This window comes from Myripristis murdjan, chromosome 21, assembly GCF_902150065.1.
Source record: "Myripristis murdjan chromosome 21, fMyrMur1.1, whole genome shotgun sequence".
NCBI classification, from domain to species: Eukaryota; Metazoa; Chordata; class Actinopteri; order Holocentriformes; family Holocentridae; genus Myripristis; species Myripristis murdjan.
In genome coordinates this window covers 8,781,765-8,796,155 of record NC_044000.1, presented here as the reverse complement: position 1 = coordinate 8,796,155, position 14,391 = coordinate 8,781,765, and the positions used below count along the sequence as shown (strand labels likewise).

Genomic DNA, 14,391 nt, shown 5'->3' with positions numbered 1-14,391 from the left:
GCTCCTGTGTGCAGTTTGTTTAGTTTGGGCTTGATTTGGAGAAGATCTGAAAGCCACCAGCTAATACACTGAATGTTTGAGGCAAGCTGTAAAAATGCATTCTGGTATATTCCTATAAAGTGACCCATTTTCAAGTTCAAACTCAAGTTCAAGCCTAATAAACCCCCTCCAAAAAACAACTGTACCAATCTTCTAAGTCTTGAGAAGAACAGAGACAGGGGACCACACTCCTGATATTCCCCAGCTTTCCCATAAAAAATCATCTAATTTCCTGACTTCCCAGCCTAGAACACCCCTCTCTTAACGCCACGATATTCCAAAAATTCCACTACCGAGAGAACAGCTCTTTAAATGTGGCCCTGCTTGTTCACTAAAAGCACTGGATGTCAAAAGTAAAGAAGCGATCTGCTTAAAACTAAATCAGCCCCAGTCTGTGTTGTGTGTGAGAGCCTCGTTAAACTTATCAACTCGGCTACAAGATTTGCTGTGATTTGGCCCTGAAGCTGATTACAGGAACCTCTCAGTAAGCAGCTGAAATATGTAAATATGTATCACATCTGTCAATGTTTGAAATGTTCAAACGATAATACACAGAGTCTCAACTCTATCTGGATGTAAAGTGGATATGTGCTGTGGTATCTTACAAACATGGCACACATTCTCTCTCTGTCTCTCTCTCTCTCACACACACACACACACACACACACACACACACATTTGGTCTACCGTATCTGACGTGATATCTTTCTCACACACACAAACAATACAGGACATACACATTTCTCACACACTCCTGAGAGCACGCTGCCCAGCTCTCGCCTCACCTGTCAGAGTGAAGCTGATCAGTTTTCGAGGATGGTCGATGCCCACCTGCTCTGTCAGCCCTTCTACCTGAGGACCAAGGAGAGATGACCTTTAGGATTTACACACCAGAAACAGACAGAAAAACGAAGACTGAAAGAGGCATCTCACATACAAACACACAAATGTATTGGTCTTAGTGTATTTCTGAGGGCTTTCCATTGACTACATCTTTCTCTAACTCGAAAGGAGTGGAAAAACTACCCCAAACTCGAATCCTAATTCCTTAGATTAGTGTTGAATTATATGTGAATTATATTTTCTTCCCATCACTGTAACTGAGAAGCTTTTTGCCTATTTGTACTTTTTACAGTAGTCTTTGAAGACTTTTACTGGAGTATGCTTTGGCTTAAGACCTCATTTTAAGTCAGATTTTAACCTAAGTCAGAAAAGGGACATTTTACCCAAAACGCTACCAGATTCCTTTTAACAAATCAGTATATATCAGCATTATAGGCTAATGAACTCCTCTTGTTCTTTCAGCACTGCATGAGCTACATGTAACAATCATGCCAAAAACTGCATCTTTCACTCTGAGTACATTAGCAGATTTTACATCAGTAAAGTTACTTATAATTGAGCAGCACACAATAAAATGTAAAACAGGCTTCCCAAACAGGCCAAAAATCCACAGTATGAAAAACATTTGAAAGGAAAGCCAATGTACTGTATAATTGAAAAAAAAAGACAGGTATTTATTTATTTCCTTCAAATATGCACTTTTCACAGTCTTTACAGTCGTTTCTTCCTCAGCCTGAGGAAGAGTGCATACTCAAAATGCATTGCATGTGGTCAGCACATACACTGAGCCTTGATGTTTGTGTCTGAAAAGCCTGTAAATGCTGTGAAAGGTGCATATTTGAAGGCTGTAGTAAATACTTGTCTTTTTTCCATTGTGCAGTGGCTTCCCTCTACCTTAGTATTTTAACCAATAACAGTGAAGGATCAACCGCAAAAACTAAAGTCTATTCTACCTTTCATACACTGTCGGTACGGTGAGTGTGAACTTAGTCATTTTTTTGTTTGTGTGTGTGGAAATAAGACACATAAGTTAGTTGCACAAGAGGCGAGCAGGGGAGAGAAAGGCACATTTAGGCATACAAAGGGATGGTTAACTATCCCATTGTATGTATTAGTAAACTAGTAAATACATCACAGTGCTATGAAGAGGATGCACAGTGACAAGACTGTCATGTATTTAATATATTTAATGTAAACTGGTGCAAAGTTATTATTGCTCCACTACTAGTCTACAACCTCTCTGAAAGTTTAAAACTCACGTTGATTCTCACAGTGTCTGCAACCACACATGCAGGTGCACACACACACACACACACACACACACACACACACACACACACACACACACACACACACCAGGACTCCTGGATTCTTCACGGTAATGCAGGGGGTCGTAGCTCTCAGGGCTCCACTCACTCCATGGTAGTACTTGAAACAGACCTTGGTCTCAGCTGGAGAGGAAGCAGTGAGATATTATGGGATATGGAGACCGCTAAGACACTGCAGTCATTCTCTGACTTCCTGTTGTTGCCTACAGAGCTGTAATAATATGGTGTAAATGTAAATTTTTTTAAGCATTAAGTTTTGGATAGCCATGTAACCATCTCTTCAACTCTAATACACATATAAAATGATTTATTGACACTCATGTATTGTATAATTTCACAATATTAATTATTATCAATATTACTGTTACCATATAATTACTGTGACACAAGTACTTTAAGTGAATCATGGCATACTAAAGAATTATTGACTTTGAATACTGCTATAAAAAGAGTTTTTTTCTCATCAAGGTATAAAATGATTGCTGATTTTTGAAAACCATTTGCCAATCAAACATCCGATTTTTGAAAAATGAAATGATATAGAATATGTTCTTTCTTTTCTTTTTTTCTTGTTTTAAAAAAAATCCTCTAAAAAACAAGGCTCTTCTGTTTTGGGATGAAACTGTACTTTTTGTCCCATCTTCAGATGTGACTCTCAGCCCTGCGTCTCCATTAACGTCCCTTGCCTTGGGTAACTTACGCTCCATAAAGTAGGGCCCGGCTTCCAGCCTCCAAACGATCTGTCCCTTCTGGGTGCCGTTCACCCCTCGGTTCTTACAGTCCCACACGTTTGACGGGCTGGTCTCATCTGGGAGGCAGAGGAGATCTTAGTTAGGTGTGTTTGCGTGTGCATGTGTGAGTTAAACCTGTGGGTAAAAGGTAACAGTCAAAAACACATTCTTGACATGGTAGGATGCTCCTGATCTCAAAACTAAGAATGCTGCATCTCTATTATTCTGGAAAAAAAATAAAAAAAATTGTGAAAACAATCCCACTGTGTAATGACAAAAGACAAACGCATCCAAGGCCCACATCCCAAACTGTTACCAACTGTTAGGCTGCCACTGTTGCATAAGTTCAGCCTCTCAGTATGTTTAGTCTGTTGAGTTTGACTTCCAAAACACAAGTTTGCCTTTAATCAGTGAAATCCATTCCCAAAATAACTTCCCTGCAACCTCTAACCGAAAGGACAAACACAAAACTTCCTCTGTGTAGAAAAGCAGGAGGGGGAATTCCGCTGTACGTAGCACTTTCACATACAGATTAATGAAGCACCAAAGTCAGCTGACTGGCGAAGGGACAGGGGTCGAGGGAGAAGTGTGTATGTGTGTTTGTGCTTGAGGGGAGGCGGGGTTGCTTATCATTGAATGTCTGCTTAGTCGTGGAAAGCGGTAGCCCCCCCCCCGGGGTTTAAGACCCTGGAGCAGGTAATGAAGTACTGGCAGCCTTGTGATCAATATGATGTGACCTGGCACCTGCCAGCTGCCCTTTCTCTCATACAGTACTCCCACCTACAAAGGACATGTCTGTAAACTTTAAAAGGTCAACTAATCAAGACTGGTTAAGTCCCTGAGGTTGACATGTGCTTAATTGATCTTTTGGTAAACTGATTAAAAGAGATCAAACTGCTAAAAAGAGATTAATCTGGTGTTGTTTTAGTCCTAAACATCAGTCATGCTATCCTGTTAGAGGCTTGTCTTAATGTGGTGCAAAACACCAAATGGCTAATAGATTCATGACAATAAATATGCTGGTCGGACACAATTGTTCCCGTATTGCTTTTCGCCACGATGGACAAATATGTCTGACAGTTTGAGCCTGATAGCCCTCTTCAGCACGTAGGTCAATGTATCCCCTCGCTGTCAAATTCCTGTCTCTAAGCAGGATTAGCGCACAATATTGGAGACCACCCAGGCGCGCCTCGGAGATGCGCACGGTTTGTGATGGTGTGTGTGTTATCGTACACCGAGGCAGAGAGCTGCTCCATGTTGACTCAGCCTCCAGTCCTGTGTAGAGTCTCAACAGCTCTAGTTTCAGTATTGACTCTGAGTTGGAGGCTCCTACACAAGACCCTATCTAGCTATTCTCAGCTCCCAAAAATAAAAAGCTAGGATCAGCTGAAAATCCTTGAGGACAGCTAGGGTCAGGTCAGCTCAGGTCCTGAATGCCTGCAGTTTCCCCATTTGCTTTGGCTGTAAAAGCACCATAAAATGATTCTACGCTGAGAAGCCTGCTGGGGAAATAACTCGGATCACGTCTTGTCGATCACGCTTTGCAGTCTTTGGGTGGGTGCTGACTCTCATCATCGTGTACGCACAAAGGCCTCAGATTAGGACCACCTCTATTAACACTGGGCAATTATGGAGTGATTTTTGTTCCTTTATTATGCAATCAAACAGAATAGGTTTGCAATCAAAAAAATAGATCTTCCACACTGCGATTAAACCCATTTTATCAAAAGTAAAATAAATTTGTGATTAAAACGCAAATCAAAAAGTTTTGTTTTTGAATCCAAAAGTTTGGTTTGGGAAAAGGTGTGCTTGCTGTTGAGCTGAACCTTGTAAGGCATGGGGCGGGACCTACGCTGGAAGATGTGAGACACGTCTTGATTGGCCAGTCTTGACTGGAGAGACAGCTTGGCAACATCCACAGTTATAATAATTTTACTGCCGCCTTCTGGAAAGGAGTGTGGATCAGAACAGCTGCTGTACTATTAAATTGTAACTGTGGGCGTTGCTAAGCTGTCACACTGATCGAGAGAAGCCAATAGAAACGTGTCTTACATCTTTTAACGTAGGCCCCGCCCACAAGATTCAGGAAGCAAAGCTTTTGGATTTGCAGACAAAATTTTTGGATTCACAAACAAAACTACTGGATTTGCATTTTAATCACAAATTCATTTTATTTGCGATTATAGATGTTATGATGCTATGTTTTGATTGCAAACCTATTCTGTTTGTTTGCATGACCAAGAAAGAAAAATCACTCCATGGGCTATAAGGACAAAATCAAATATTGTGATGTCTCTATATAAATACCGCAATATTAATATGATGTTACTGAGGGGAATCAGCAAGCAGAGACAAGAAATTAAACAGCTAGATATTACAATATCCAAAATCCCAGATAATAATTTGTATCAAATCATGATATTGATAACATATTGATACATTGCCCAGCCCTAACATCTGTCTTGATAAATGTGTTAATAACAGTGAAATAATGTGCGCAGTGTCATCATGCAGTTTGAATGAAGACTGTCTCACCAATGTGGTACAGCCCGATCCAGTCAGTGGCATCCACTTCTTCCTTGATGTCCCAGGATATGACGAGGTTCTGCCCGCGATTCAGCGTGTACTCCAGAGTAGACGCCGTTAGCGAGGACCGGCTCTGCGAGGTCACCAGATCTGTGTCGCTATTGGCCCGCGGGAGCCCAATAGGCTGGCTGATGACAGAGGCGGTGTCGACGGCGGCCCCGCCCCTTTCTGCCAGACTTCGCAAGTTCTCTGGGCTGAGGGTGTGTCGGAGGTGGGGGCTGCGCCTTCGCGGAGCGGACAGGTGCTCGCGGCCCCCCACGGCCAGGTTGGGCGCATTGTGGGAAGAACGGGTCCTGGGTGGCAAGACCGCTGTGGCAAGGGACGGGCGCATGGTGTCAGGCTGATGGAGCGGCGAAGACAAGGGGGGACAGTAGAGGGTGAGGAGGCCCACGAAGATGAAGGAGCTAGAGCAACTGCTATCGGCTGGGCTCGTCGTCAAAGTAATGACCCATTTTGACGACTGAACCTTGTTGACTCAGCTGAGATCCTCACTTTCTGGTTGAGAGAGGTTGCAGTGACTTGAGTCTTAGAAACCGTGTGTTAGTCTCTTGTCCGCAGAGGCTCCCACTGTTTTTGATTCTTGGGTCATCACGGATTTTTTTCTTTATCACCAAAGAATAAATCGCCGTAAAGAAGGCTGAGGACATTCGACAGCACTCAGGATGCTGGCCACTCCAAATCCATGTTCTCCGTTCTGCACCGAGACCCTAAAGATGGAGAAGGAGAACGAGAGGGAGAGACATCAGTAAACTACAAAATACCCCCACCTAACAAAAGCAATGACTGCATGAAGTTCAGTTATACAAATAACCCATCAGAACCATTTCACTCCACTTTTTCTTCTCCATCAGAACGTCTGAATGAAAGAAGAAATGGATTTGAGGAGGGTTTATGTTGTACAAAAAATTCTGTGAAAGGTTCCTTGCTCATTGCGATATTAACTTGTCCAAATGTTTAACGTAACACATTTCATAAGTCGACGCTGACTGCTTGGCGGCACGGAAAGGCCTGCCTATCCCTTATGGAGCGGAATAGAGTGAAGTGAATTAATTTGAAATCCATTGCCTACAGACGCCGGTTGGAACAACAAGTCTCTGTCTCATCTTTCTTAATAACTCTCAGTGCACACGCAACCTCACACACCCTCCCTCTCTCTCTCTCTCTCTCACACACTCACACACACACACACCTCTCTGACTAGGATTCTGTGCTCTCTGTCAGTATTGGCTGTCTCACTAGAAACATAGAAAGGAGACAGGCAGCTGTATGTGCCTCCCAGGAAGCTCTTAAATCAGCAAAGACCTGTTTGGCAACTGTCAAGGGAGAGTGCTGTCAGCTTCTGAACCAGAGCCTTTTTGTTTTTAAGGGAAGGATGGCGTGCCACTTCAGAATCTAGCCCAAGGAGGCTGTTTTCGATGTGTTGGGAAGCTGAGCTGTGTACTTTTTTCGGAAGGGGAGGAAAACTTTGGTAATAATTGCGGCTGAGGCGTGGCAAAATGAGCTTTTCTTGTCAGATTTGGGCTATAGTCTAAACTAAGCCCTGATGTCTTTTGGCATTTAAGTGTAGCTGAGATGAGCTGAGCTGGTTCAGTGATGCTTTGAAACCACTGCAGTGTCTCTCCTGTAAGCCTCAGTCGTGTGTGGCATGCGCTGGATGAATCACTGCCTGTGATGAATTCATTTAAATTGTGGCGTTAGACAATCACATCTTGCTGCCCCTGCTCCCTGTTCGATATAACTGTGTACTTTGCTTATTTCTAATACCATAAAGTCGCCATTCCTGCTCCAGACTTTGCCACCGAGCTCCCTGCTCTGCTTCTATTAGGCTGCAGTAAGGTGGATAAAAACGCACAGGGCTTATCCTAGTGGGGATGTCTGCTGCAATGAGTAATGTTGCCTACCCTCAATTTCTACCTCAGTACTTTGTAATTCAGTCAAAACTGTAATTTGCAATGGTTTGGCATGGGCCTGTCACATTTATTACATAACCGTATGATTGGGATTATTGGACCTGACCGCGATCGTTTCGCATTATCGTTAGGGATCCACAATCATGTCTCCATCCAAATGTCAAGGGGATTTTGAGCCGGTGTTACAAATGTCACAACAAATAGAAAACAAATCAGGTGTGTTTCCATCGGTCGGGCCGAAGACATTTTTCTCCTCTCTCCCTCTGGCCAGATGGTATCATTCAAAATGAGAGCCATGCTCACTCACGCAAGCTCGTCTATTTGCTGACACACACAGTGCACATAAAATGCTCGGGTGAAAGCGCGGCTTTATGTTTTCCACCGTTGTGCATTACCTGTTGGAAATAAAACCCTTGAGCATTAATCAACATCGCATTCAACACTGTGGTTTTAGAACAAGGTGTTTTAAAATAAATTGATGTGGAGGAGAGTGAGAGGAACGGGTGAAGCCAAACTATTTGAATTGGCACTCCTTTCCCAACGATGCATCACTTCAGGGAGTGTCATTTCAGACAGCAGGCGCTGAAATGATCATGGATTTAGTCACAAAGCCGAACACAACGGCCTCACTTTGGGTATAGTTTGGCTTTAAAACAAATGAAAAGCGAGAGCCCAATAACATAAAGGAGGCGATTTGTAGGATTTGAAAGACAAAGGCGGTGGTCAAATCCGGTAAAGCCACACATCTAAAAGCAAAGCCTGGACGGGAAAGAGAATTTTCATTTATTTATATGTTACTTAATTCCAACAAATGGCTCTTCTTCTTCATAAGGTGTGTATGTAAAGGTATTAAGCTTAAACTACAACTGTGGCATAAAAATTACAATAAAAAAGACAATTAAAGTATTTGATGCCATTGTGTATGACAATTAATTGTTAGCTAAAATGTCATGGTCACAGCAGCTCTAATTTGGCATGCAAACAGCTGATGGGTACATTCTGCATGTGTGTCCATGAGTGTGTGCATGCATGTGGCAGAAAGGCACTTTTAACTCAAATGATCGAGGAAGGGGATTTTCTTTAACGTGAAAAAAAAAGAAAAAAGACAATCGTTTTTTTCTGAATCATGGTTCATACATTGTAACCTGAATGAAAAACTGATGAAACGTACATTTTGATCTTACTGTATGCAAATAGACTTGGCCTTTGCCCTGATGGATATGAAGCCTGGCTGTGCTTCCGGATATCCCAGGCCTGATATTGAAAGAGGAGCTGCTGCTTTTGACATGAGGAAAGCCTGGATGTCCCTGAGTCGACAAATTACCAGCACTTGACTCCCACATACGCATAGACACGTACGCCCGCATACAGGGATTTATGACAGAATAAAACCTTCATCACAGACGCAGGAATACGTAAATCCTGCTCACGTGGGCGCTCGGCCGCGAACCACAGCCACATAGCGCGAGCAGGGAGGGGCGTTTTCTGTAAACAAGCAGGGGCTTACCCCGCCGAGGAGGAAACAAAAAGAAGTCTACATGTCACTGCTGAGTCGTTACATAAGTGTTCCTGTGGTCCAAACATTCCTTCCATGTTTGCCTGGCATTGTCTGTCCTGGTGCGGAGCGAGAGAGGCCTCGGCCGTGCCCGTCCCACTCAGAACCGAAGGCGATGAGGAATCTGTCCGCTGGCTCCAAACGGCAGGAACCTCAGGAAAGGGCACCGAACAAATTGGACTCATTCCAACAGTTTTTTTTTTCCCCTCTCAAATTCTCCAAGACTCCATTTCCCCCCTACTTGGGATAATCCCAATTTGACTGCAGTGCACAGCTTTGAACTGATGTGAGATTAGTGGGGAAGGATGGAAACATCCTGTAAGTGCTCAACATAGGAATGAAATGGCAAAACAAGCCGTGTGCGACTCCAATCATGGAAAAGGCTAATTGTAACCATTCCCTTTAACAGTGAAGAATTTGACAGCTGTCCTGCAAAACGGAGTACTATTCTGCCATTGTGCATAAAATACTTTGTACTTTGCACCACTGTGCACTGAATACTAAAAAGACACTCATCTGCAACAGAGAATCTGAATGAGCACGAGCGGATGTGCTGGGGCTGCTGTTTTCTTTGCTCGTTCCAATGTCAAATGAAAATTACGTTTCATAAGGAACATTTTCTACAAGACGAGTGAATTAAGGAAATTCGAAGTAAGGACATTCTTTGCAGCCAAGGGCTGAAAAAGTCTGTCAAGCGACTTGTGTCTCTTGCCACGGGCTCACGGCGGTGATACCTGATTGTCAGATGCCATTCATTCTGACATCTTGTCAATAAGAAGGTATCCTGTGGAGATTCTGCTCTCTCACAGGCTGGAACCTCGGGTCAGGTAGATTGAAAGCTATAAGGGAGGTGTGTGTGTGTGTGTGTGTGTGTGTGTGTGTGTGTGTGTGGAGGGGGCATACACCTCCCTTATACACCTCTTGCCAAGAAGAAATGCTGAATCTTCACAATCCCAGGCAGCGTGCACCGCTCTCCTCTGCAGCATGCCCAGATGCATGAACACACGCGCACACACACACACACACACACACACACACACACACACACACCGTTATGTGTGTGCAAAATCTTGTTTTGTCAGGGATGCTTTGGATTTAGTATAGTGCCAAATGCATCTGCAGCACATATTGCAGCAGTAAATGATTGCATAAACTACACCGTGCGTGTGTGTATGTGTGTGTGTGTGTGTGTGTGTGTGTGTGTGTGTGTGTGTGTTTCATTGTGTGTGTTTGCCAACTGGATATGTTTGATGAGCTGTTAGTGCTGTGATGTCAGCGAAGGGATTCCTCCCCTTTGTATGTGTGTGTGTATATGCGTATATGTGTGTGTGTGTATGTGTGTGTGTTGGTGTCAGCAGAGGGACCCCTCTGTGCCCCTGTGGAGGTGACTGCAGCACTTTACTGCCTGACAGAACGGGCACCTTGGGGTGCTGGCAAACAGAGTGGCACTGAGATCTTATTGTGCCTCACTGACACATAAAGTTAAGAACCAAACACACAGCCAGCACTGAGAAACACACACACACACACACACACATGCATTGTCCTTGACACACCTAATGCTTTCTCTCCCCTCCCCTTACACGAACAGATTGGAAGCAATAAAAAAAATCATAGATGGCATTATATGTTCCACACAGGCTGCACACGCGCACACACACACACCTTGTGACTAAGCTAAAGGTGGCTGCAGACAAGCTCTCCACTGGGCCACAGCTCAACGCAGTGAAGCATCACTTGGTGAATATAGCTTTGTGACTCACGCTGAGAGAACACAGGCTACAGGGTTTGTGCCAGAGCAGCGCCCACTTCCCAGCAAAGTGCAGCGCTGTCCCGATCAGGGTCATTTCTCTAGCCGCTTCGCCCATGGGAGTACATGTCTGGAACGGGTCGCACGCCCAGAGGTATCCCCCCATAACAGGCTTCAGTGCCTCGAAAGCAGCACCAACCATGCTGACGTCCCGTTATCACCCCCCGCTTAGTTTATAACTCTGACCTTTCAAAACTGGAAGGTGGGTTCAGGTACATGTACAGACCTGTGAGAGGCAGAAATACAAATTATTATTTTTATTTTATTTTCTTTTCTGGGGGGCATATGAGCTGATGTGTCAAATATTTCTATTCTACGTTTGCAATACTGCTCACGTGTTTCTAAAGCCCTGATGACGACCTACGGTGGTCGAAACACGACAGCTTTTTAATGGTTTAGCCGCTACAATAAAGGCGTTTCAATATTTCCGTCCTTGCTCTTGCCTTCTCTTATATTTGGAGTGCCTGGATTGTTTGACGCACTTTCCCTGTTTCCAAGAGCACCAGACAAATTTTTGATCTACGTTTGATCCTATAGAGCAACCAGTCGTCTTTTTTTCTGTTTAGTGGTCACACTTTGTTCTGACTTTTTTTTTTTTTTTTTCATTTCAATCACCCCGTATTTAAGGCCGAATGGCATCTCACTATAAAGATATCTACATACACAGAAAGCTATAAATTTTAAGTAAGTTTTAAGTGGGAAGAATGTCTGTGTTTCCACTACTGTGAAACTATAAAAGCATCCAGAATGATGGCAACATTTTGGGTTTTAGACGTATTTTGGCTGCAGAGACAATGACAAAACATTTTCAACACTTCAAAATAAAGTTGCAAGAGGGGGGCGAAAAAAATTGATAGTCACTGTGATGACAAATGCCGTTGTAGTGTGAATGCTTGACAAACAATGTAGAGCTATAGTTTAGTATAACTGTCATTATGATTATTATTGTAGATGTGAATAGGCTTTTACCCTTTAATGTTTTTCTGTCCGGAAAAGTGGCTTCACTGCCAATAGTCTCATCACTAATATTGATCCATCAAGAGGTGCAAACACAATATCTGTTCAATTTTGACTGAAACCGATCTGTCAATTTTGCCAACCACTTTGGCCGGGACAAGCTTTTATTAAATCACTCTTTCCTATTCTGAAGGTTTTAAGGAAAAACAGCCAGGGAACAGCCTTTATGTATCTATTTATTTATTGTCTGAATCCACTGATGACCATATCAGCTTCATGCCCAGGACCCGCTCAGCTCTGCTCTGTCCTCTCTCCGTCCTCCCGGGTTAACACAGCATAGGTGCTACACAACTGAACAGAAACAGATAGAGCACGTAACAGAAAGCAGTGACATCATTGCAGGTCATCGCCATCTTTACGCATCTTTATCTTTATTTCAGATCAAATCCAGCAAACACTTTTGAGTGTCTGGGGGTTCGACTGCGGCTTCAGGATGGATCAATAGGCAAAGCGTGACATCTTGACCAACAAAAACTTGTGACTACAGCACAAAAATTCAACAAATCATTATAGTAACGTCCCAAAAATAATCAGCCCATTAAATGTTGTCCTATGAAGGCACATTCAGAGTGATGTGGGCGTGCTTGCATACATCCATCCTTCTCTTAATGTCGTCAAACACAACAAGCACAGCAATATAGTCCAATGGAAGCCTCCTATCTCCACAAAACCTCATGTTTTCAGGAACTACGAAACCCAGCATTGTTTTCAGCTTAGCCTCCATCTTATTTTGAAAGGGTTTTTCAACTTTGATCACATCAGAGTGGGTCACTGTTGTATGATATGTAGATGATACAGGCCAAGGGGTTGCTACTATGGTCATCAGAACATATGGTCCCATTGCTTTTTCTTTGAAGCACATCCAACGAGGAGCAGAATAGTAATGACAGATACAGCAAATCTGTGTAGTGGATTGTGTGTACAGGAATAGTCGGCTCTTCTCTGGGAGCAGAATATATCCCTACTATATCTACAAAGCTGTAACTAGTAATTACTGGTCTAAATGCACAGGAGGTGACTCTAGGCCTCCTCTCCATTTTCCTCTCATCCTCACCCCACCATTACTCCACATCCACGGTGTGTCATCCACAACTCAAACACAGCTTAACACCTTCAGTTACTAGTCAATTACCAGACACATCCCTGTTTGAGCTTATGAATGTTGGACGCTGACAGAGTTAATCGGCCAAACTTTCAGCAGCAGTCCCTTGCTCAAAATCTGTGGGGGAGTCTCATTTTAGTCGGCACAGGAAAAGCCTGGCCAAATTCTATTTCTGCTTGTTCCACTTTTTCTCAGATAACACAACAGTTGCTGCATCATATTTCTGAGAAAGCTTGAGCCTATGTGCTTGCAGTTTTGTAGATTTCAGCCAAACGCCTGACTCAAACCAGAGCGGTGTGAAATAAAAGTGGGGCCTTTGAAATATATATTTGAATATACACTTGAGAACCACAAAGTAGGCTGGGTGTTAGTGCAGAGGCCCTGCATCAGAGCCCCAGCTCTCGATCAAAACCAGTAAATATAATAATAACCATTTTTACAGAATTACCCGGCTTGATCTGGAGCTTAAGCTGATGGAGTGAAGAACAGCCCATAAATAGGTGAATGTAAACACAGCCCCTGGACTGCTGGGCATCTCAACACCTCGAAGTGAATGGCCTGGGCTAAACCCACCATTACCACACAAACACAGCAAAAGAGCGCACTAACAAGGCGCATTACATAACATTGCGAGGACCGCTCAATTTAACAATTCCACCTCAATCAGTGCGTTGATGAGGCCACGGACAGCTGCTCTGCGCACATGACATGAGCAGGCCACGGAGGGACCGCACTGGCGGAATGTGCAGCTGTCATTGCTCGCTGTTGGATTACTGTGGGAATTCCCTACGTCATTTTCTTTTATGCCCATATCTCCTTGACACGCATAACCTAAATAGATCAATCCCCGATTCGCTGCAAAGTGATCACACATGCAGAATACAACAGCCATAAGACGACGCCGCGGGTTGGCTTATTTGTTTAACGGTAGATTCATTTGCCTTGGCATCATCACCATCATCATGACCGCGGCTGGAAGCGACAAACACCTAGACGGCCGGTCCTTGCAGCCATGGCAGGGCACTGGGTGGCCGAGAATGGCTTACCTTTTGCGCAGAGGTGCGGGCTGGAGGAAAACGGCGTGAGCGATGACAGCGCCGTCTCCAGCACCTGCTCTGAGGTTTGTACACGGGATGGCGCGGCTGAAGTCGTCCTCCCTGCAGTCCAAATGAGGCGAGACGGGCGGGGTGCCGAGCTAGGGGCCCCAAGTCTTACGAATGCTGAGCTTGGGTTTGAGTCACGTATCAAGACGGTATCCCTCCTAAAAGTGTGGCGCTGCGGAGACGCGTCGGCCCTCTTCAGTTGCAGCGTCCAGAGGTGTGCGCATAACTCCACCATCCTCCGTAAAGGAGCCTGCGTCGACTCAGGCATGCAGCGCAAGCATGCATCTCTCCTTATTTCCCCTCTCTGTATCGCAATGCGCTGCGGCGCCGACGTCCTCCGGTACCGGCAGATGCACTAATGTGAAAG

The 14,391-nt window shown here is 44.2% G+C and overlaps 1 protein-coding gene across 1 annotated transcript in view; it reads right to left on the bottom strand.

The window, feature by feature from the left end:
• hecw2a (HECT, C2 and WW domain containing E3 ubiquitin protein ligase 2a) overlaps positions 1-5,858 on the bottom strand; it is a 28,612-nt gene extending 22,754 nt beyond the window's left edge. The window contains exons 1-4 of the mRNA XM_030080703.1: positions 5,477-5,858; positions 2,911-3,018; positions 2,239-2,333; positions 825-891 (exon numbers count right to left, since the gene is read on the bottom strand). Of these exons, the coding sequence (XP_029936563.1) occupies positions 825-891; positions 2,239-2,333; positions 2,911-3,018; positions 5,477-5,858 (652 nt within the window). The remainder of the gene's footprint in view (positions 1-824; positions 892-2,238; positions 2,334-2,910; positions 3,019-5,476) is intronic.
• Positions 5,859-14,391: the final 8,533 nt, after the last annotated feature.